Source organism: Acomys russatus, chromosome 10 (genome assembly GCF_903995435.1).
Source record: "Acomys russatus chromosome 10, mAcoRus1.1, whole genome shotgun sequence".
Taxonomy (NCBI): domain Eukaryota; kingdom Metazoa; phylum Chordata; class Mammalia; order Rodentia; family Muridae; genus Acomys; species Acomys russatus.
The window spans coordinates 47,271,753-47,293,613 of NC_067146.1; the positions used below are offsets into that span (position 1 = coordinate 47,271,753).

At 41.2% G+C, this 21,861-nt stretch overlaps 1 protein-coding gene across 1 annotated transcript in view; it reads right to left on the reverse strand.

Moving 5' to 3' along the window:
- Positions 1-16,553, reverse strand: part of Gnai1 (G protein subunit alpha i1) — an 86,583-nt gene extending 70,030 nt beyond the window's left edge. The window contains exon 1 of the mRNA XM_051152084.1: positions 16,198-16,553. Within this exon, the coding sequence (XP_051008041.1) occupies positions 16,198-16,315 (118 nt within the window). The 5' untranslated portion in view covers positions 16,316-16,553. The remainder of the gene's footprint in view (positions 1-16,197) is intronic.
- Between the last annotated feature and the right edge of the window lie 5,308 nt (positions 16,554-21,861).

Below are 21,861 nucleotides of genomic sequence, written 5' to 3' on the forward strand. Positions count from 1 at the left end.
GTGTGTGTGTGAGTGTGAGTGTGAATGTGTGTGAGTGTGTGTGTGTGTGTGAGAGAGAGAGAGAGAGAGAGAGAGAGAGAGAGAGAGAGAGAGAGAGAGAGAGAGAAGCTCAAACTGAAACTAGAACACAAGATTTCCTAATAGCTTCAGTCTGGAAACGTATATTCATGCAGAGTGGGCAGAACCATCCCTTTTACCAGCTTGGAGAACTGCACCTAGTTCCTGGGTACCATGGTCAATCTGAGTCTTCACAGTGTAGCCACAAAAACATTCACAAAATTCACAAACATGCTTTAAAAATATACCCTTAAAAATGCTTACAATCACCAAAGCATGGTGCCAGATGCCTGTAATCCCAGAACTCAGGGAGGCAGAGGCAGGCAGAACTCTGTGAGTTGGAGGCCAGTCAGGTCTACAAAGTGAGTCCAGGCCAGCCAAGGTTACATAGAGAAACTCTCTCTTCAAAAGACAAATGTTTACAATCCATAACTCAGCCACAAGACAATAGAGTCATTAATATAATAACTAAAATAAAGTATCAGGTTTTTTTTTTTCTGAATAACTTAATTTAGTAGCTACCTAAAGCTGGTTTCAATGGGAACTTACATAAGTTGGATACTTGAACTATGTCTGGTGATAACACAAAAAGGAAACAGAAGTCACAGAAGATAATACTAAGAGTAAGAAAATCAAGTAGTCTACACACAAACAAGAAAACAGTATCTTCTGTTTGGGCTTTTTTATTTCCCTTTCCTTGACAATGGAAGAAACGGCTTTTTCAGACAGATATCTAACACTGTGATTGGAATGCCCAAGTCACTGACAAATATGAGTCCTCAACATAAAGTCAGCGGAACCATTCCTTCCCATACTTCCATCACATCAGTGTTTGGGTGGAAGTGGCATCTTGCTCTGGTCATCCTGACTTGGTTCACAATAACCCCAATATTTTCTCCTACAGAACCACAGACGAACTGCTGCAGCACATTCACCTCAGACTTGAAAATGGCTTTAATTATAATTTAGTAGTCAAACACAAGTCAGTTTTCAGGCATATTCAAAGCATTATCAGAAAAATGATATGTTGATTTGCTTCCTAATTTTAGGACATATAGTTTACAAGGAAAAGCCTTAAACCTAGAGTGTAAAACTTTATTATGGCCACAAAAAGAAAAGGACACAGGCACAGTGTGTCTTTTGATACTTTTGATCTGTTTGGAAGCTAAAGTCACTGAATTCATGTGATTTCTCCTCTTCCAATGTCCATTATAAACAAGTAGAAACCAGCATGCTAGGACATCCAGTCTCCTACAGTGTGCCAAATTCTCACAAGTTCAGTATTCTGGTTTCCTGGATAAATGGAAAAGTCATTGATGTTTAAAAAAAAAAAATTAAATGGAACAGCCTACAGTCTATCTTCAGTAAATACAGTACATGAAATATAATTAAGTCTCCCTTCAAAAATTCAGGACATGAAATGGCCTCAGGTTTTGCTTTTAAATAAATTTCACTTTTAATTTGAAATATTTCAGCCCCAGACACTGAAGATGTATGAGAGGAAGGAGGATTTATATTAACTGCAGTTCTGGCATTACCTTTTCATATGCTAGTCCTTAAAGAGGAAGCCATGTTATCCTAGTGTATATATGATTCATTCTCACCTTTTAAAAACCCCGTTAAAACACCTGATTAGGCACAGATTATTATTCATACCAAGTCGCTTATTTATTTTTTAGCCATGATTGTTATTAACTTATTCAATAACTATGTGCTTAGCATATACTCTGCCAAGCCTTGCTCTCATAGACACCTTTACATTCATAGTTGTCCACATTTTTTAAATAACAAAAGGAAGCTTCTCTTAGACGCCAATGTAGGAAAGTACTTAGAAAAACTACATCAAGGGGTTAAACACTGAAAGTCACACCTCAGCCTGGCAACTCACTGGCCTTAGAGCTTGCATAAATGAATTACCTCTCGATCTTAACTTCCTGCTTCATAAGATGACACTAATACTATTTACATTAGTTCTAGAAAACTGAAAGAGAAACAGATCATGAGAAAGAATAGGGAAAGTCTATACACACAATTTTTTTAATTAGTAAAAAGGAAATGTATAGACATCATGCTCTTAAAGGGAGAGAGAGAGAAAGAGAGAGACAGAGAGACAGAGAGAGAGAGAGAAGGAGGGAGGGAGGGAGGGAGGAAGGAAGGGAGGGGATGAAGGTAAATTTACTTTATTTTCACTTATCTGTGTATGTGTGTGTTTGCGTATGTGAACATATACACAGACGCCCATAGTGGCCAGAAGAGGGCATAGGATAACCTTGGGACTGGAGTTAAAGAAGTTGTGAGTGTTCCAATTAAGGTGGAGTTCTCTGCAAGAGCAGCATATGCTCTTCACGACCGATCCATCTCTCTAGCCCTAGACAGCAGCAGCACGTGCTGGTCAATCACCTTCAGAAGCTGAAACACTAAGCGGTTAACAGTTCCCAAACTGAAGTTCGGGTGCCTTCCTGTACAATTTGGAATCCCACTCACTCCCCAGCACTCAGCCTTCCTTTCCATAAGTGATGTTTCTCTTTTGCCACTAAACTTCTCGACGGCAGGATCCATGCTAGACACAGGCTTTGGATCCATACAATGCATATCACAGCCCAGAACAGATAGTAACTAACTTAGCAGTATTGCCAGGTAATCTGCATTTCAGTAGTTTAAAGTTGGGGCCAGATAAACTGTTCTGTTGTGGGTTTTGGTACAAATAAATAAATAAATAAATAAATAAATAAATAATTAAATAAATTGGACACTTGGAGGTACAGTAAGCCTTTTGATTCCTATCATAGGTGATGCCATAATTTAAAAAAAAAAAAAAAATTGTTCTACTAAAGAAGGTGGAACCACTCTAGTATGGGGAATTTTCCAGTTTCAGCAAGAAGAGGATGCAGAACCTTCCTGGAATTTAAGACTAGGTGTGTAGCATGCAAAACAGCTTATGCCTGTGTGACTTCACACCTAGGACAGAGTGGGTGCTAGTAAAACTGTTCCACATTCTAGTTTGTGTGCAGTTGTTTTGCTTGGTAGTCATCTAAATCTTCAGCCTTAATTATATGTGTGTGTGTTTTATATATATATATATATATATATAATTCAAATTATGTTGAATATATTTAAATGATTATCAGGAATCAATAAAAATATTTAATAAGGATTCAGATATTTGATATTAAAAAAAAAACCAATGTCTCAAATTCCATTCATGAGATGACATAGGCAGGCCTAGAAACAGGTACAAAGGAAGGCATCCTAGGAAGACGAACAAGATAAGAAAGGGTTTGGAGATCAACACTATCTGAAATGCATGACGTCATATTCAAACATGGGAAGAGCTGGAGAATGGCAAAGCAGAGTCATGGGAAATATGCAAAGGCAGAATGGAAACCAAACCACACAGAATATTTAACACCATGCTAGTAATTAGGGTGGTGCTCTGTAAATAATGGGAACCACCAGGGACTTCTGAGCAGCCACTGATAAAATCAGAGCTATCAATCAAGAGGATGAAGGTATGCAGGCAGGAAGACCAGGTAGGAGACTATTGCAGCAGACTAGTTCAGATGAAAATGGAAAAGGAGGGTGGTTACTCCTCTTCTGGAATGGGGAAGGAACAAAGGCCAGGAACAGCTGAATGTGAAAGCACAGAATGAGAAAGGGCCCATGTTGACAGGTATTGGAATACAATACCAATGTCTGGGTTTATATGTAAAATATTTTTACACAGGTAACAAGATGATAATCATGTGGGTACTGGGACCTTATGTAAGAGCTGAAACAGTACAGCACCTTGGAAGTCCTTCTGATCTTTCTATGAGCATAAACCTCATAGCAGCTCAACGACATTAACCTAGGAATTTAAAAAAAAAAAAAAAAAAAAAAACAAGGACATAGGCACAAGGTGTGATCGCGGCAGCAGACCATGTTACAACAAAGCAGGAAGACCTCAATGGCTACCATTAGAATGGTTACATAATCTGTGGATATAATGAAATGGGCCAAAATAACTAGACTGCTTTATTTGATGGCTAATGTCTAAAGTCTGTTTTCTCTGACTCTTATTGGCTTCCCAAAGATTGTTCCATTCCAAGCTATGTGGAGCCTGCAAGCCATAGGTTTGGCGTTCTATAAGTATTTGTTAAATGAATTACATGTGTTTAAGAACCAGATGTTACAACTAAGCCTGAGTAAGCCCAATCTGCAAATGATACCTGGGAATGAAAGACGCCAATGAACGTGAGCTGTGTCTGATCATAAATTCTTATAATTATTAATGAGATGGTAAGTTGCCTAAGCTCCGAATTCCCTTCTGCATGCAATAAGAATTATGCTAAAATTTTGCATTGGGGAAAAATAGTTATGAAAAACATGGCATGATCAATCATTTCAAGTTCAGTTACTATAAACATCATTAGCTGCTCTAGCATCCTCACACTTGCCAAAAGTCTCAATTAGTCTGACCCACTATAAAAAGATTAGAGAACTTTAAAAACAAAGTATCTGTTCCTTCCAGTTCTGGAAAACTGGAAATCCATGAGAAGAACTGCCATGGAGGAGAAATTCCAGCCCTTAAGACCTACCTTGGGCTCCAGGCTTACTTATTGCACTGGGATGGAGATTCTAGCAAGAATTATTGGGGGTGGGGGAGGAACGGCACAGAGTTCAAGCAAGGAGCAACAGCCCTTTCCTTATGTCCAACAGAAGCAGTTCATCGTGAGCATCAACAGAAGAGAACAGCCATGAAAACATAATGGGGACTAAATAATCTTATCATCAAAGGGACTTCACATGAAAGTTCTTCCACACATAGAAGATTAATTGTCACTAATTATAATTCTGGGTCAGTCCTCAGGAAGTACATGTTTCCATGGAAGATAACACTGAATTATTTTTCCCCAAAATGTCCTACTCAAACTAGTCTCCAGATTCCTATCAGAAATGCATAGCATAACAGCAATAAGCAGGAAAGATGTTGACAAATATGTATGTGTGTACATATGTGAATGTAAAAAAAATGTAATGAGGGCTCACTTTATACCAACTGATAAGATTGTGTGAGGTTTCATAAACGTGGAGAAAAGAAGACCAGGCTTGAAAAATGTTTATGAGAAGGGTAAATGTAAAAATGCCAGGAGGATCATCTCCAGGGTTGTGTCTTTCATAATGTGGACAGGCCTGTGGGCCCACAGCATGGGGATCCTCTGGGAGCCTGAGAAAAAAATGCAGAATCTTGGACCCAATCCTACACCTTTTGAGTGCCAATTTGCACATGAGAGTTCAATTACATCTGTGCATGTTGTAAGTTTAAGAAAAGAAGTTCTAGAAAAATTGGGCTGGCACATATGATGCATCAGGGATAGCTAAAAGAAAAATTACAAGAGAAAAAAAGTTGACTCCTTAAAAAAAAAAAAAAAAAAAAAAAAGGTCTAACTTCAAAGATGGCAGTAGAGGGCTAGAAAGAGGGCACTGTGGCTAAGAGCACACAACGCTCTTGAAGAGGACCTGAGTTCCATTCCTAGCACCCACATTAAGAGTCCAACAACAATCTGTAACTACAGCTCTAGGTGCCTTATAACTCTACTGACACACTTGCATTCATAGGCACATACCAACACACACACACACACACACACACACACACACACACACCCCACTGCTGATGGGCATTCCACCCCTCTTTTATACTTAGAAGAACAATGGGGAAAGAAACAGAAATGAGTGTCATCGAGATGGAGATGGAAAGAATATCCAAGGGGCTTCCTTTCCCAGGCAACCCTCTTGGCAAAGCCTACAAGCTTGGGGGGTTATCAGTAGCAAAGGCAGAAGGCAGATGGGGACAAGCAAGGCAGAACCAGGCCTCTCTCTTCCTGTCTTCTCTGGACCAAAGTTCTAGAGGCAATTGGTGGGCCAGGGAGGAGGCTCTATGAAGGGATGGAGTTTAAACAAAGGAGGAGAAATGTTGTCCTCAGCCTGGAATACATGGTGTTGGGAACCTCAAAAAACTCTGCCTTCCCCTTGCACTCTACAAAACTCATTGTACAGTGGAACCATGCCAACACGCACAAGGCTCAGCCAGGTCAAATGCACGGTTCCATATGCACCCTTGTGAAGCAGCTACAAGGGGACACACTCTACTATGAGATGTCATCGAGACACTTTGTGCAGCAGACCACCCGACTTTTCAAACTAGGTATACACAGTAGACAGTGGTTTAAAATCTGGAAAACACAGAGGACAATAAGCAAACCTAAGGGTTTAGAAATGGTTTTCCAGGAATGGCAATGGCATCATGAAATGTCAGCATATTAAAAGGTATTAAAAGGTAGGCTAGGATATCACTGAACAGATGAAATGAGCCCTAAGGATATGTAAGTATCAATAAGGGTTATGGAGAAGCCCTGCCTAAGTATAAAGTATTTTATTCAACAAGTGGAGAGAAAAGATACAAGGTACTACCTCTTTAAATAAATACTGATAGGTGTGGTCCCACGAGTGCCTGTTATATTTCTCAAGGCTTCCAGACCTTTGATGCTACTTTGGCATCAATGCAAAGGGAAAAAAGCCATGGTCTATAAGATGTAGTCCCTAATTCCAGCTCATTTGAGTGAGGCTGAGAGAGGAAGGTTACAAGCTAAAAGCCTACCTGCAATGTAGAGTTCAAGGTCTTGAGAGGGAGAAGACAAAGGACAGGGATATAGCCAGCAGCATGGCGCCTCGCTTGCCATTGGTGAAGCCATCAGTTTCATATGCAAAACCACCGAAGAAGAAAATCAACATCTATTCGTAATTGACTGAATTACAATTTACAAGGAGGTAAAAGTAAAATCAGAAGTAATCTAGTATTATAAAAGAGATTTATAATTATTAAGGAATATATGAATAGTTCCCTTTGCCTCGTCTTACTGTAATGGGGGCATGAGTTGAAAATGTCTAAGGACCGGGACACAGGAGTCTTGTGTAGGTGTGAGCAAGAGCACAGGTGAGAGGCACAGGTGCTGAGGCAGGGGATGGTCAATGAGGGGACAGATGCAGAGTATTGGGTATTCAACACAGCAAATTTACCAACCAGAGTAAGAGTGCACCATGCCACATCCTGGCACAAAATTTATGGTCTAAGTGAGTGTAAAGATCTGTGGAAAGCCAGGTATCTAATTTGTATGGACTGGTTATAATGTATAAAAATGAATTGTAATTCTTAAAATTGGATTAACTTAAGAACCACAAAGTCATATTGAGTTTTCTCCTAATGCTCAATGTATTATAATGATCTCACTGCAGCTTTACTTATACGATCTGTCTGTATGAAACACTGTGATACACAGAATTAGTGTGGCTTAAGATTGCCAAATAAAAGGCAAGTTTCCAAGAAGGAGAACATACAATAATAGATTAGGTAAATAAATTCCAAGAATAAAAGCTCAGGACCCCACCTTAGGAGGGCAATGCAAGCAGGAAGCATTCCTTATAACTCCATGCTGAACATTAAGGAACTAATATGTTTAGTAACTCATAATGTAAAATAAAGGCTACTCCCATTTGAAAGAGACACGTCTCCTCTCCCCAAAAGTAAATTCAGGGGAGGTCTAGAGTTTTACTTTTAAAAAAGTCTCTGGACTCAAAAATATGGTACGTTTCAGAATGATTAAAATGTTTGGAACATCATAAACTACCCCAGGGAAAAGGAGCATTTGTATGAATCTATCTAAATAATTTGTCATAATGTACACTTACAGGTCCAGTTTTTTTTTCCAAAAGGAAAACATCTAAAATGAAAATATGTAAGAAAAACATAGCATTTATTTTTTATCAATGAGTAATAATACGAAAAGGAAACACTTTTCAATCAATTATATAGTCTTGCATTTTCTTAAAATTCATCTTTACAGATTTCTAAACAATGCACAAATGTGAGTCTGGGGAAGCAGCAGTGAAGGGGCTGGTTAAAGAAATCTAAGCTCTACAGAGATTCTGCAGTGGGAGCAGAAGTAATTAAAATTGATCTTTACCTCAAGAAGTCTTTGCTACGCACACATCTTTGCTAAGAAAGTCAACAAAACAATTAACGTCCAGGAAAGTGAATGGCTCAAATTGTAAGGCAGGGCTGAACCCGCAGTGTTCATAACAGTTTCTATCTATTAGGAACTCATGTGCTTTTTCTGAGAACTTCAGTACATTAACTTATTCTGTTCCCAGCCTCATGGGCTAGATATATTTATTATTCAGCATTTATAGAAAATGGAATCTTAAAGTATGTGGTCTACTTAAAGTCTCAAGAAGAACAATTGCCATGAGAGTTCTCAGTCACTTGCCTTTATTCTGGATTGCACCCCTACAAAGTTCAATAACTGTAAGGGAAGAAAACTATGCACCAATAGCAAAGGACCCAGTGGGATTCTATACTACATAGAGTTCCCAGCCAATTAAGATCAACTATGCTCAGAAAAGCACAACAGAAATTGGCAAATGTATAGCCATAGCAATTTATGAGGCATTCTGCAATACTAAGATCCCCCAAACTGAAGTGTATCGCCCCACTATTAAATTCTATTCTCTTTCTCCCCCTTGTGCCTATGGGAATCTTGGTCTTTTGCTATAAATATATTATTTCTCTAAACTATACCTCCTAACAGTGATTAAAATAAAAGCATAAGTCATACTTTATTAGGCACCACCAGCAATAATTCCTACCACTTATGGACACGCAACACAGAGAGGGCACATTGTGGCTGAGCTCTCAGCATACCCTGCTGATCTTCATGTTATCCTGGGCCACACACAGCCTTGGTGGTACATACCTCCTCATGTGACTGCATCCATTTGACAAAGTCAAATGTGAAGCATCCATGAAGCAATATGTCAAAGCAAAGAACGGAGAATAAACAATAAACAACAATATCAACAAAACACTTCCCCACCAATTACTCAATTTACCAAACCACATGCAGTGCTTTTCTGATCATGCAACAAGAATCTATCCCACAATTAATATTTACAGCTATGTAATGAATAACACTAAGTTTTAGTTACTCTAACCAACAAGACATAAAACAAAGATAAATAGGAATATACTGGGTCAAAATTCATTCAAATGACCCCAGATACAACAAAACGCACCAGTTCTTTGCCCATAAGGTATTAGCCACACTTATAGTTGAGTCACATTATGTATTCACCAGTAATGAAGAGAAGGCTACTACAGACGACCCCATCAAGCAGTAGACAAGTCCCACTGGATTCATTTTCTAAGAGCTAATTCCACAGAGCAGGTCAACCAACATTCTTTTTTTTTTTTTTTTTTTTTTTTTTAAGTCAGCGATTTCAGTATGGTGCAATCAAGAATAAGAATTAATTTAGACTAGATGGTCAAGAAAAACCTCACTGACAAGGCAGAGAGAGAAAAGCTAGGCTTTCACATTACAGTTTGAGTACAGTATCTTGGGTTCAATACAGAATGCCAGAAAGCAGTGATTTTAGGTTCCATGGGTATATAAGTTATGAACAGTTGCAGAATATAAAATTACAAACCACTGGCCATTTCCTAGCGTTATATACAACATACCAGTGGAGCTACCTGGCTGCTAGGAGCTGCTTTAAAGCATGCCTGACTTTATACCACCTGAGCTGCCCTGGAGTACTCTGTATACACACTACACTGAGCTCTCTCCTAGCAAAGGCTCAGAAGAAAGACAGAAGCATGACAGATTTAAGTTATATTAGAAGTACCTAAGTAAAGGTAGGGCAGAATACTAGGATGGGAAGGAAGGATATTTTGTTAGAAACAACAGTAAAGTGGCCGGTGGGGGGGAACGGGTAGGCACCTGATACATCGAGTTAGAAAGCTTATTTGAGTTGGGTCGTGAGAAAGGCAAACCTTCAAAACACAATCTTGGATATTCAGATGAAAAGACTTCATCATATATATATATATATATATATATATATATATATATTATGTATATATATATATAGCATATAAAATAATAGTAGTAGCATATCATCATCATCATCATCATCATCATCATTATTATTGTAGTAGTAGTATAGGTGTGTTCTGTTTCGGTTAGCTTTTTCCTCCTTGCTGCAAACAAGTGCTACCACCCAGAAAGAAGGAGAGGTTACCAAAAGGCAGAGTGCAGTACCTCATGATGCAAACCATCAGCCAGCCACTCCCTGCTATTGAGACCTGGAGAATCTGGGCACAGAGGAAAGGGTTCCTCCCTATGCATCCCATTTTGAGTGGGGAAGTGGTATATAGAACTGATGACTGCCTCTTGGCCCATCATTACACTCTGGAGCAGATAATTGGTTTCATTTGTTTGTTTTGCAAGTCCTCAAATCATTGACGATACCTACAATCTCACCCATACGCAATCAGAAGCCTTGGAGTTTCCACTGGTGTTGTGAAGGAAGGGAGGAGGCTCTGGAGACAGTGAGGTTAATGCATTTTATTTGCAGAATAAACTCGAATGCCTGGGAGCTACACACTTGGCTGTAGTAGATACAGTGAAAGACCTCATCCAGGCAAGCCCTACCCTTAGAATCTGTGAATGTTGCCATTATGTGGTAAAATACACTTTGCAGGTATAAGTCTAACTCTTGCCATGGGTCTGTTAGCCTGGCATTTGTAGGTGAGCCTGGTGTAATCATAAGGTTGCAATAAGTGAGAAAGAGAAGCAGGAGAGGAAACGCCTCACTGGTGATTTCTGACTCCGAAAAAGTGGAGGGCTATTACTATAAGCCAATGGAAACAACCAGCTGCCTCCAGAGCCCCCCTCTCAACCTGGGGGTCACAACCTATTTGGTAAACATCTAGCTCCAAAATTATTTATATTACTAGCCAGGCATGGTGGCATGTGCCTTTAATCCCAGCACTCAGGAGGTAGAGGCAAGTGAATCACTATGAATCCACGGCCAGCCTGGTCTACTACAAAGCAAGGCCAGAACAGCCAAGGCTACACAAAGAAACCCTGTCTCAAAAACAGAAACAAAAATAAAAGCAAAAACAAAAACAAAAAAATTAATAGCCAGGCGTGGTGGTGCATGCCTCTAATCCCAGCACATGGGAGGCAGAGGCAGGTGGATCACTATGAGTTTGAGGCTAGCCTGGTCTCCAAAGCAAGCCCAGGACAGCCAAGGCTACACAGAGAAACCTTTTCTTAAAAAATCAAAAAAAAAAAAAAAAAAAAAAAAAAAAAACATTACTATTCATAACAGTGGCAAAATTACAGCTATCAAGTAGCAACGAAGGTAATTTTATCATTGGGGATCACATGTGAAACTGTCCTGAAGGGTTGCAGCCGCATTAGGAAGGCTGAGAACTGCTGCTCTGGACTGTGCAAACAAAGCCAGGAAACAAAGCAATCCCTAGATCCTCCAGAAGAGACGTCCTGTCCACATCCTTATTAACCCAGTGGAAACCTGCTTGGGAATTCTGCCCTCCAGAACACCATAATGAATCTTCTGTGGCTTGAAGCCATTTAATATAAACCAATAAACATTTGTTTTAAAATTATTTCTTCCTGTCTAGATTAAGATTTCTAACCGTAATTTAACTAATTGTGGCAAAAGGCAGCCCAAGCATCACAAGATAATGTTCTGTTAACCTTAGTTCATAGGCTCAAATGCCATCTGGGATCTGAAGCTCACTAGTGCCTTACCCTAGGGAATCACGCACAGGGCAAATGCATGCCAAGACATGTGACCAAGAAATATGTGACCTAAGAATGTGACCAATACACTCCATTCGTCTCCCACAAATATGTTGATCTTAAATGTTCCAAGGCACGAGAACAAATAACAAAATGCCAATTAAGATTGTGGCTGGACCCTCAGCTTTTTGGCTTAAAAGCTTACACTAAATATTTTCAGATTTTACCAATATTTTCTACCAAATTCTAAAAGATACCTATTCTATTTCCTAAGTCACTCACTAAATCCTGTAAGGTAAGTATAATAGCTCCTATCATTGATACACTTGAAAGTCTCATGTTCTAAATGAAAGGAGCCAGAGCATAGACATGGAAGCAGAGGGTTTACTTCCACCAAAAACCAAAAGTGAAATGCTCTTAAATCAGGAGGATAATTCAAGTACTAAACCCGACAATAACAAGCAGCCGCTGCCATCTCCTAACATTGACTACACTTAACGAACAATATGTTGACTGTGGAAACTTAACTATTAACAGCAGTATTCGACTTGCTTCTAGATATCATTCATTTATTCTGGTCATTTCACATTTTTACTAGTCCTTTTTCCTTTGATGCTAATTGGCTGCTATTTATTCCTGCAGCTACTGGGAAATTATGAAGAATATATTCCAGCATAATTTTACATAATTTAGCACACATTTACACATGACAAAGTAAAAGGACTGTAAAGAAAGTACAGAGAAAACAAAAGGACTTTGCCCCTGGTGTGTTCAGAGTAGTTGGACTAAGAGAGGGAAAAAGACTAAACAGACATCAATTGCAAATACATTTAATCTATGTAATTGTTCCTGTTGGAGGAGTGGAAATGCTGAGAAGATATGGGCAGAGGGGAGCCAAGTCTAAAACAAATGTTCATTCTTTGTCCAATGCAGAAGGCAAGAAAGGTTTCAGATGGAGCACACAGCATGATGGGAAAGAGAAGCAAAGGGGAAAGGTCTGGTAGGAGCACAAACCTTCAGCAAAGAGGCTGTGTGTGAGCAGAGAGGGAGCCGAGAGCTGGGGAGGGGGGCGGCGGGGGGAGGATGAGAATTGTAAGATTCAAGAAAAACTCAACATATCCAAAGCAATCAATTACACAACCAGTGGCTCCCATTAGAATACCAGCTAACACAAGTAGACCAGGGACAGAGAAGCACAACTCAGTTGGAAGTGGCAGGGTCCATTTGTCCAAGGGAAACAGCTAAAACAACGCAAAAATTGAAAGCCCGAGGAAGCAAGAATTTCTCAGCTAGGGAAGTCATAGTCCAAGTCCAAAGGAAGAGGAGGAAGCATTGATGGCAACAGAAAAAAAAAGGTTCATCAACAGAAGACTTCAAAGTTCTCACCTGACTCCCCCTCTCCACCCTACCCCCAGCCTGGCTGTGGGTTGATGTTCTATTGCTTGTGGAAGTGGACACGGTAAAGAGAACTATCAGCTGTGATAAGGGAAAATAAAACTCAAAGCTTTGCAAAGAAATTGCAGCTGAGCAATTAATTCATGAAAACTGTGCTTTTAAAAAAATCGAATATCTTTCATCTTCGAAAAATATCATCACTAAATGCATCTTAATAACAGGAATACAACATAGTCTTACTGGAAAATAAATCCTAATGTCCTTAAAATTATGAATCCCATTGTCTCAAAGATGTAATAATAAAGGGTACTTTCCTCTGAAGCAGTTATCCCTGTACAATGGAAAGAGAGCTAAGTTCTACCCCATCCACGTAAACATCTTAACTCCATCAAATACTAAAAGCTAAAAACTTAAGTGAAAGGCTTAAATGAACAGAACCCTAACCTGGTCCCCTTCAGGTCAGTAGAACAGACTTGGTCCTCTCTATTTATGTAGGCCTCACTCACTGTACTTAGGGAACAGTAAAACAGCTAAAATTTAAATAGTAAATATTAGATACCTAGCACCCAAATATTTACTATTTATTTGAAAATCTCATTCTCTCCCACTTCAGATGTTTAAAACAATGTATTCTTTCATTAAAAAAAAAAGAAAAAGAAAGTAATGTAACCAGATAGGCTGTTTTAAATGTTTTATGCTTTAAGTATTTTAAAATACATTAATAAGGAAAAAAACAAAAACAACTGAAGATGAAGACATTGTCCTAAAACTGAAAAGACATTGGTTACAGGTTACCTAGATACATCTCAGCTGGTTAGATGAATGCCATGGGGCTGTTTGCACCGGGCCTTAAACATCCAAACGTGGGCCAAAGATCATAATTCACTGCCAAAGACTGATTTGGGGGAAAGGTTTTGAAGTATTACAAGAATAAAGATCTGTGAAATAAGTGTGTGTGTGTGTGCACACACATACATACACAGAGAGAGGGAGAGAGGGAGAGGGGAGAGGGGGGAGAGAGAGAGAGAGAGAGAGAGAGAGAGAGAGAGAGAGAGAGAGAGAGAGAGAATATGAAGATGGGTGTCAAAGCTCCAGGCATAAGGGTAGGGCAGAGTAAGAGTAACACAGAGGAGGACTGCTGGGCATGGACTGCAATTCTAGATACAGTTGTAGGGAAAAGCAAAGCCTCATGGCTAGAAACAACACTTACAATAACTCATTTGCGATTTGTTCGTGTATTATTTTAGCATCTTTTTTAATGCACTGGTTTGGAGGAATAAGTATGGCATAATTTCTTCTGAAAATCAGGACTCGGATATCTCTTATTAAACTCAGCACTGGTGGTTAAAGAGATCAACTTCAGCTGTAACACACTCAACCAGATTTAATTATTAACCCAAAACAGTGGTTCTCCAGAGGTTACATATCTGCCTCCAGGGGGCGTTTGGAGACATTTTGGGAGATTAGAAACATGAGGTGGCAATTAGCCTCTCTTGGGTGGAGGTCAACTTCATTGCTCAACATCCTACAACAACCCACAGGACACCAGGAACAACAAAGAATTATCAAGTTCAAACCGTCAAGGGAGCTTGCAGAAGCAAAACTCTATTCTCCAAATCTTTCTTAGTTGCCTAATTAAAGATAAGCCTCCTCCGCTGCCGGAGGGCTCATTTTACTACTGCTTTCAGTGTGATGGATGGCAGCTCCAAGTAAGAACTATACTGCAGCCCACTAAGACATTCACAGCAGGTGCACTGCCACCACAGCAAAAAAAATTTCTAATCCTTTTATTTCATGTTTATTGTAAGTTGCCTCGCCTTCACCGAGCTGGCCTCTACTTAATTCTGGATCAAGTTGTGTCACATTTGTGGTCAATATTCTAAAAACACAGGATCTTTTTAATACAAAAACTCAGGTCAATCCTATTTACAGAGAAAGATTTATGGGGGAGGCTGTGAAGGGTGAAAACACCACCCTGATTTTTAAAATGCAAAGTTGTTTCACAGTTTGCTTGCAAAATGACTCAGACTATTATTACTTTTAGTCGTGCCAAGTTTGCTTTTTCTGAGCCTACTAGTAACGGAGAAAGAACGAAATAACCACCATCTTTCTGCAGTCGTTAAACCAATGAAACAGGAGCTTACTAAAAAGCAGATTTGTGCAGTGGTGTTTCTCTTTTATCACAACTGTGAGGGAAAAAGGACACACACAAGCAATCGCTGGAAGTGAAAATGAAGATTCTAAGAAATCTGTCATCTGTCTAAATACCTAGAGTGTAGGAGGAAAACAAACAAAAGGAAACCCTGGCTCACAGATCTAAAACACCATAACCTGTGAATGTTTTCCTAATATACCGCTCAATCAAAAATACGGATTTACTTTTTTTCCCCCTCTGTTCAAAAAACTGAAAAGAAAGACCTCTACATAGGCTTTCAGAAAAACAGTGTTAAGAATGAATAAAAAAAAGCCTGATGTGCACCTGCCAAACCTCACTGCCCTGAGCACCACAGTGGAGAGAGGACCCTATGGTCGAGAAGGAGCCCTTCGCGCCTGTCTCGGCTGTTTTCACTCGCGAAGCATCTTCATCTCCTACTATGGGAGCAAACATAAGCCAACTTCGGTGGTTTCCATCCCCCACCCAGGCAAAATCCACCATCCAGCACAGCTCAGGTCCTTAAGCAGGGAAAAATCTTCTCAGTGCTCTTTTCCACTCAGACTCGCCAAATGAAGTTGACAGCAGATATCACTGAGACCCCACGGAGGCACCACAAAAAGACCCCGAGGCTACCCAACGTGGCACTTTCCCAGCGTGGGTAAAGCACAAGGAGACAAGACACCTCACCGCGGGGCGTCCGTGGGGAGGGAGTGATTGGCTTTTTGGTCCCGAATTGCCCCCCATCTAGTGAGGGCAGAGCTCAACTTCAAAGATAGGGTTCCCACGCGTCCCGCCACCCGGCCACGCTCTGGGCTGCTGGTGGGGTCGCGCAACAGTCACCGGCGCCACGGCCGAGAAGCCGCCTGCGCTGTGGTGGGGCAGGGATGCAGCGCTCGCTCCCCGCTGTCCACCCGACCCGGGCCCCGTCCCCACCACCGTGCTCACCCAACAGCAGCAGCTTGACCTCGCGCGCCGCCTTCTCGCCGTCCTCCCGGAGGTTGCGGTCGATCATCTTGCTGCGCTCCACGGCCGCCTTGTCCTCAGCGCTCAGTGTGCAGCCCATGGTGGCCAAGCGTCGCCGCGCCCTCGGCGCCGGGGCCGGCTGGCAGCGCGGGGAGAGGCTGGCCCGGAGGCGGCCCCACTACGTCCTCAGCTCCCGCAAGCTGGAGGCAAGGTCTGCGAGCCCGCACGCCGCCGCCTCAGGCGGCCGTCCCCGCCGGCGACACTCCGCGATCCGCGCTCGTGAGTCCCCACGGCCGCCAGACTCCGCCGCCGCAGCTATCCGTGGCCGAGCCTCAGCAGCGCACAGCCCGCGCGAGCCCGTCGCCCGCGCGCCGCCGCGGCCCCGCCCCTGCCCGCCCCGCGACCACTCCCAGCGCGCGCTCCCGCCCGCCCGCGCACGTGCCGTCGGACAGCGCCCCCTCAGACAGCCACCGGCTCTCGTGATCGCGGACCCAGGCGGTTCCCGCGCTTGCTCCAGGAGTTCCCCGCACTCCCAATGACTTCCCTGGCCCCAAGCGAGGTGCTCATTACCCTCCTTCTCTCGGACACCATCGCTAGGATCCAGGCGTACCTGCCACTTAAGAGTGGGACCGTTGCCAAAGTTGCAAGGAAAAAGAAAGAAAGAGAGAGAGAGAGAGAGAGAGAGAGAGAGAGAGAGAGAGAGAGAGAGAGAGAGAGAAGAAAGAAAGAAAGAAAGAAAGAAAGAAAGAAAGAAAGAAAGAAAGAAAGAAAAGAAAGAAAGAAAAAGGCAATCCTGAGCATTTGAGCAGGCCCGGCCTGCAGCCACGCAAAGGTTTGTAAATGTGTGGGCTGTGTAAAGGACCGTGGGAAATAGAGCGAAATGAAAAAGGAATGGGGCCCTGCGAAACCCGAAGTGGAGAGCAACCAAGAGGGAATCTGGCGGCTTCCACCCCCTGGCATTTCTCTTTCTTTTCCCCTAGCTTTCCCTTTGATCTATGCTCACCTTCCTTTTCCAAAGGGAATGCAATTGGAGGGATTTCTTCCTAACCGGATAAAACGTTTGACAAAGAATAACTTAAAAATGACAAGGGAAATAAAACACACAAACAAGTCCGTGCCTCTGTGGTGATGGATCGCCTTTAGGGCACATGTAAGTCCCTTGTCAAGCTGTATACCCTTGTTTATGACCGTGTTGTAACTCCAGTGCCAGTGGGCATGTTTCTTTCTGCAAGCCTCAGCTTCCTTCCTGGGCAAATGAGCTGTTCATTGACACTACAGTGCATCCTTCCCGGGCCAGGCCAAGGCCTACGTGACTTTTCACCCAGCATGAGAGGAGAAGCATAGGCCTGAGATCTAGGCTCTCCCTGTCAGTCGCACTATGGATCATGGATTATAGAATAAAGGTTGACTAACTACAGGATGCAGCCACTAGAAAAAAAAAAAAAGAAGGCCTTCATTGAAGGATTGAAAATAGGAAATTGCTCTTTGGCTCCCATTTGGGAGGAAAGAAGGGATGGGATAACAATTGAGATGTAATATGAATAAATTAATAAAATATATTTAAAATAAGATATGAATATGAATAAATTAATAAAATATATTTAAAATAATATATGAATATGAATAAATTAATAAAATATATTTACAAAGAAAATCATATTTTCTAAGAATCATTTGGAAAGCTGGTGTTGAGTTCAAAGATATGTCTGAGCTGATGACACAGGCACAATAGCTTAGCTGCAGGTTAGATCCTTTCAGAGCTTGTAGGTACCCATTTTGGTAAGAGTCAAAGCTATTGGGCACAAGATATGCACTTTTAAGAACTGCCTCAACTTTTCCTAGGATATTTCAAAATAGAATAAAACCCACACATTTTGGTGGTACTTCTTCACTTCTTACCTCCTTTGTATTTCCTGACACTGAATGTTCACCAGGAATTCCAGAATTAATGAAATCAGCCCTCATCTCTCCCTGTGAGAGGGCCCATTCGCAGTCATAAGTTGGCTGGCCTTTCTCTATGCTTAAGGCAAGATGAAGTGTGGGGCCAGCAATTCAGTCAAAGGAGAATCTATCAGTACTGGGGAGCAGTGAGAGAAACTGTACACCTTGTGTTTGGGTGAAATGGATCTGTAAAGAATTACATGAACTACCCCTTCCCTTTGAGAAGCTTGTCGAGGAGGAAAGGAAGTAAAATTGCTGTATGTAAGAAGTGAAGCCAGACTTCTAAGAGGATGTAAAGTAACCAAGTGGAGGTAAGAAGAACCATCAGGAAGCGATGACAGGAGGCTGGCAATGAACTGAAGGAGTCTGCACTGAAACGGGCTGCCATGGCCAAATATGGTGACCAGATGTCTTAAACAACAGGTATGTGTTTCTCACGTTCCTCAAGTCGAGGAAGTCTGAGATTAAGGGGCCAAGTGATCCAGGTTCTCTTACTGGCTTGTGTATGGCCACTTTAGTAAGTGGAGAGAAGGAGAGGAAAGAGGACCAAGAATGAGAGAAGAGGGAGATTTCCTTCTGGTCTATCTCTTCTTACACTGTCATTGGTACCCAACTTGCAGGACTCCATCTGTATCTAGGTCCTTCCCAAAGGCTCTGCCTTTCTGTAAAATCACACTGGGTATTAGGGCTTCAACTTAACTGTTTTGATGGGACATAAGCATTAAGTCCAGAAGAGGGAATGTTTCGTTTCATATGAATATCTAAGTACAAGATAAATACAAAAAGTATGCATAGAGGATGGTACTGACTCTACAATTGAAATGAAGTTTGCTGTGATGAATGAAAGAGCAAGGGACAATATAGAACTACACATACACACACACACACACACACACACACACACACACACACACATATATATATATATGTATAAATATTTGGACTTGATACAATGAGTGCTAAGTGTGCCCACATTCTCCTAAGTTAAGTCAGGTAATACACGTGTAAAGAGAAAAAGGCTCCCTGCATCATATGTAAAACAAATAAGTTACTAACAAGTGGCTGAGGTTAGTAATCCAGATATGAGATTACTGAGATATGAGCCATCACTCAGACTAATATCTTATAAAATTATGATGTTGCAAAACATGATTCAACAACCTGGTCCAAGAGGTGGGACAGCCATTATTAAATCGTCTAATTTACAGAGAGTGAAGGAGTGAAATTGGAATTACAGCAGTTAAAAACCTACTTCTGAACACTTGTTTTTCTTCAGATTTAATAGCTATACTGAGACACAAATCACCTCCCATACCATTTGCCCATTTGAAGTGTATGCAATTCACGGCTTTTTATGCAGACACAAAGCTCTACACCATGTTCATACCATTTGTAAACTGTCTTGTGACTTCCACCAAAAAGAAACTCTACACCTTTGAGATTTACAGATCCCAAACTGAAACCAGTTTCATTAAAGATCATGTGACCTTCTAATGGAAGAATGGGGGAAGGGAGACTATTGAGTTGATACAGAGGATGTAGAGGTTAGAGTTAATGGTCATCATGACAAAGCCTAGGCTCACCTAGGAGAAAGACCTTTAGACATTTCTGTGGGGAGTTTTGTTGATTACATTAACTGGGGTGAGAAGCCCTGCCTATGTAGGTGGCAACATTCAAGGCACTCTTTCAATAGAAGGGTTACAGCACCATGACAAAAAAACTGGGCTGGCTTTTGCTTTGGTTGAGGCATACTACCAGTTAGCCACTCCAACATGGCTGCACCTGAAGCATCTTCAGGCAGCACTTTGGGTGTGGATAGGTTCATTTTCATGACAGACCTTGCTCCACTACAATGCTAAGTCTCGCTCAAGAAGCTTCCCTGACAGTGGCCACAACCAACGAGACCTGTAAGAAGAGGATTTGGAGACTGAGACAGTTTCATCAAGTCACAGAATAATTTGTGAGTACCTGTGGATGTGAGGACATCTGGAAGGACTCAGAAAATAGTGGGAAATTTTAATTTCCCCAAATTAAAATGTATTTTGGGGGGGTTAATTTCTTGCTGAAGCTAGTAGTTCTTGAGGTCCTTCTTGGTGAAGGCTGGCAGGCATAGGTGAAGGAAGGAGGACAGGAAAAATGATATGTCATTTTTAAAATGTCACCTGGAGCATATGTACAGAAGACATGCTGTCAAAAGTGGGCTTGAGGGATAGATTCTAAGCCAGTAAGCAGGTATATTCTTGATGCAATTCATATTTCTGTCTTCAGCTACATATGTGTCTTTGAAAGTTTTAGCCTCTTCTAATTGCAGTACCCTTGTGTGTAAACACATATGTGATGAGTTAGATCATCAGTAAGGTGGATTTTCATGAGGCTGTCATTTTAACAGGACAGATGGCTGGCAAATACACAAAAGCATTTTTGATACACTTTTATGCATAGAAGCCTTGCCATGCAGGGTGAATAAATACTAGGACTGTGGCAGCTGAAGAAGGAGGTACAGGAATTTCACCCACATAATGTGGTAGGCATGTGGGGTAGATGGAAACGTGGGCTAAGGAATTTTTACTTTCTTTCAGTCATGATTCTTCTCAACTGTTTACAAGGGGGAGGAAAGGAAACGGCTATGGTATGAAAGGAAGACCATGGCTGCCCTATTTGCCGATTGGCTCTCTCATCTTTTCTTCTCATTTCTGAGACGTAATCACCATCAATTTTTCTTTTTTAATATATTTTATTGATTTATTCATATTACATCTCAATTGTTATCCCGTCCCTTGTATTCTCCCATTCCTCCCTCCCTCCCATTTTCCCCTTACTCCCCTCCCCTGTGACTGTGACTGAGGGGGACTTCCTCCCCCTGTATATGCTCATAGGGTATCAAGTCTCTTCTTGGTAGCCTGCTATCCTTCCTCTGAGTGCCACCAGGTCTCCCCATCCAGGGGACGTGGTCAATTCTCAACTTCATATGGAAAAACAAAAAACCCGGAATAGCTAAAACAATTTTGTACAATAAAAGATCCTCTAGAGGAATCTCCATACCTGATCTCAAGTTGTACTATAAAGCACCAGTAATTAAAACAGCATGATACTGGCACAGCAATAGGCTGGTTAATCAGTGGAATCGAATCGAAGACCCAGATATAAATCCATACATAGATGGTCACTTGATTTTTTACAAAGAAGCCAAATCTATTCAATGGAAAAAGGATAGCATCTTCAACAAATGGTGCTGGTCTAACTGGATGTCTACATGTAAAAAAATGCAATTGGCCCCATATTTGTCAACATGCACAAAACTTAAATCCAAGTGGATCAAAAACCTCAACAATTTTTCAATCCAACAGAAATGTTCTATCCATTGACCAACCATATAGCACTTTTCAGTCCTTTTTGCCTTGCCATGGGTTAACTTTTCTCCTTGATTTAAGTTCTACTTTCTATCAGGACAAGTGTTCCTTTGTAGATAATACCCCCTCAAAACAACAACAACAACAACAACAACCCTCCATCATTATTTTAAACAGGGAGAACTTGAATTCCAGCTGACTCTAGCCTTTGCCTGTTTGTATCTGTACCTGTCACAAACAAGGGTTACTGGAAGAAAATAATAATCGACAACTCTACTTTTCATTTGTTTAGGTAAAGTACTTTTTCTTTTTTTCTCAAAGTATAAATGTCCAAACTGTCAAAAAATAAGTAAAT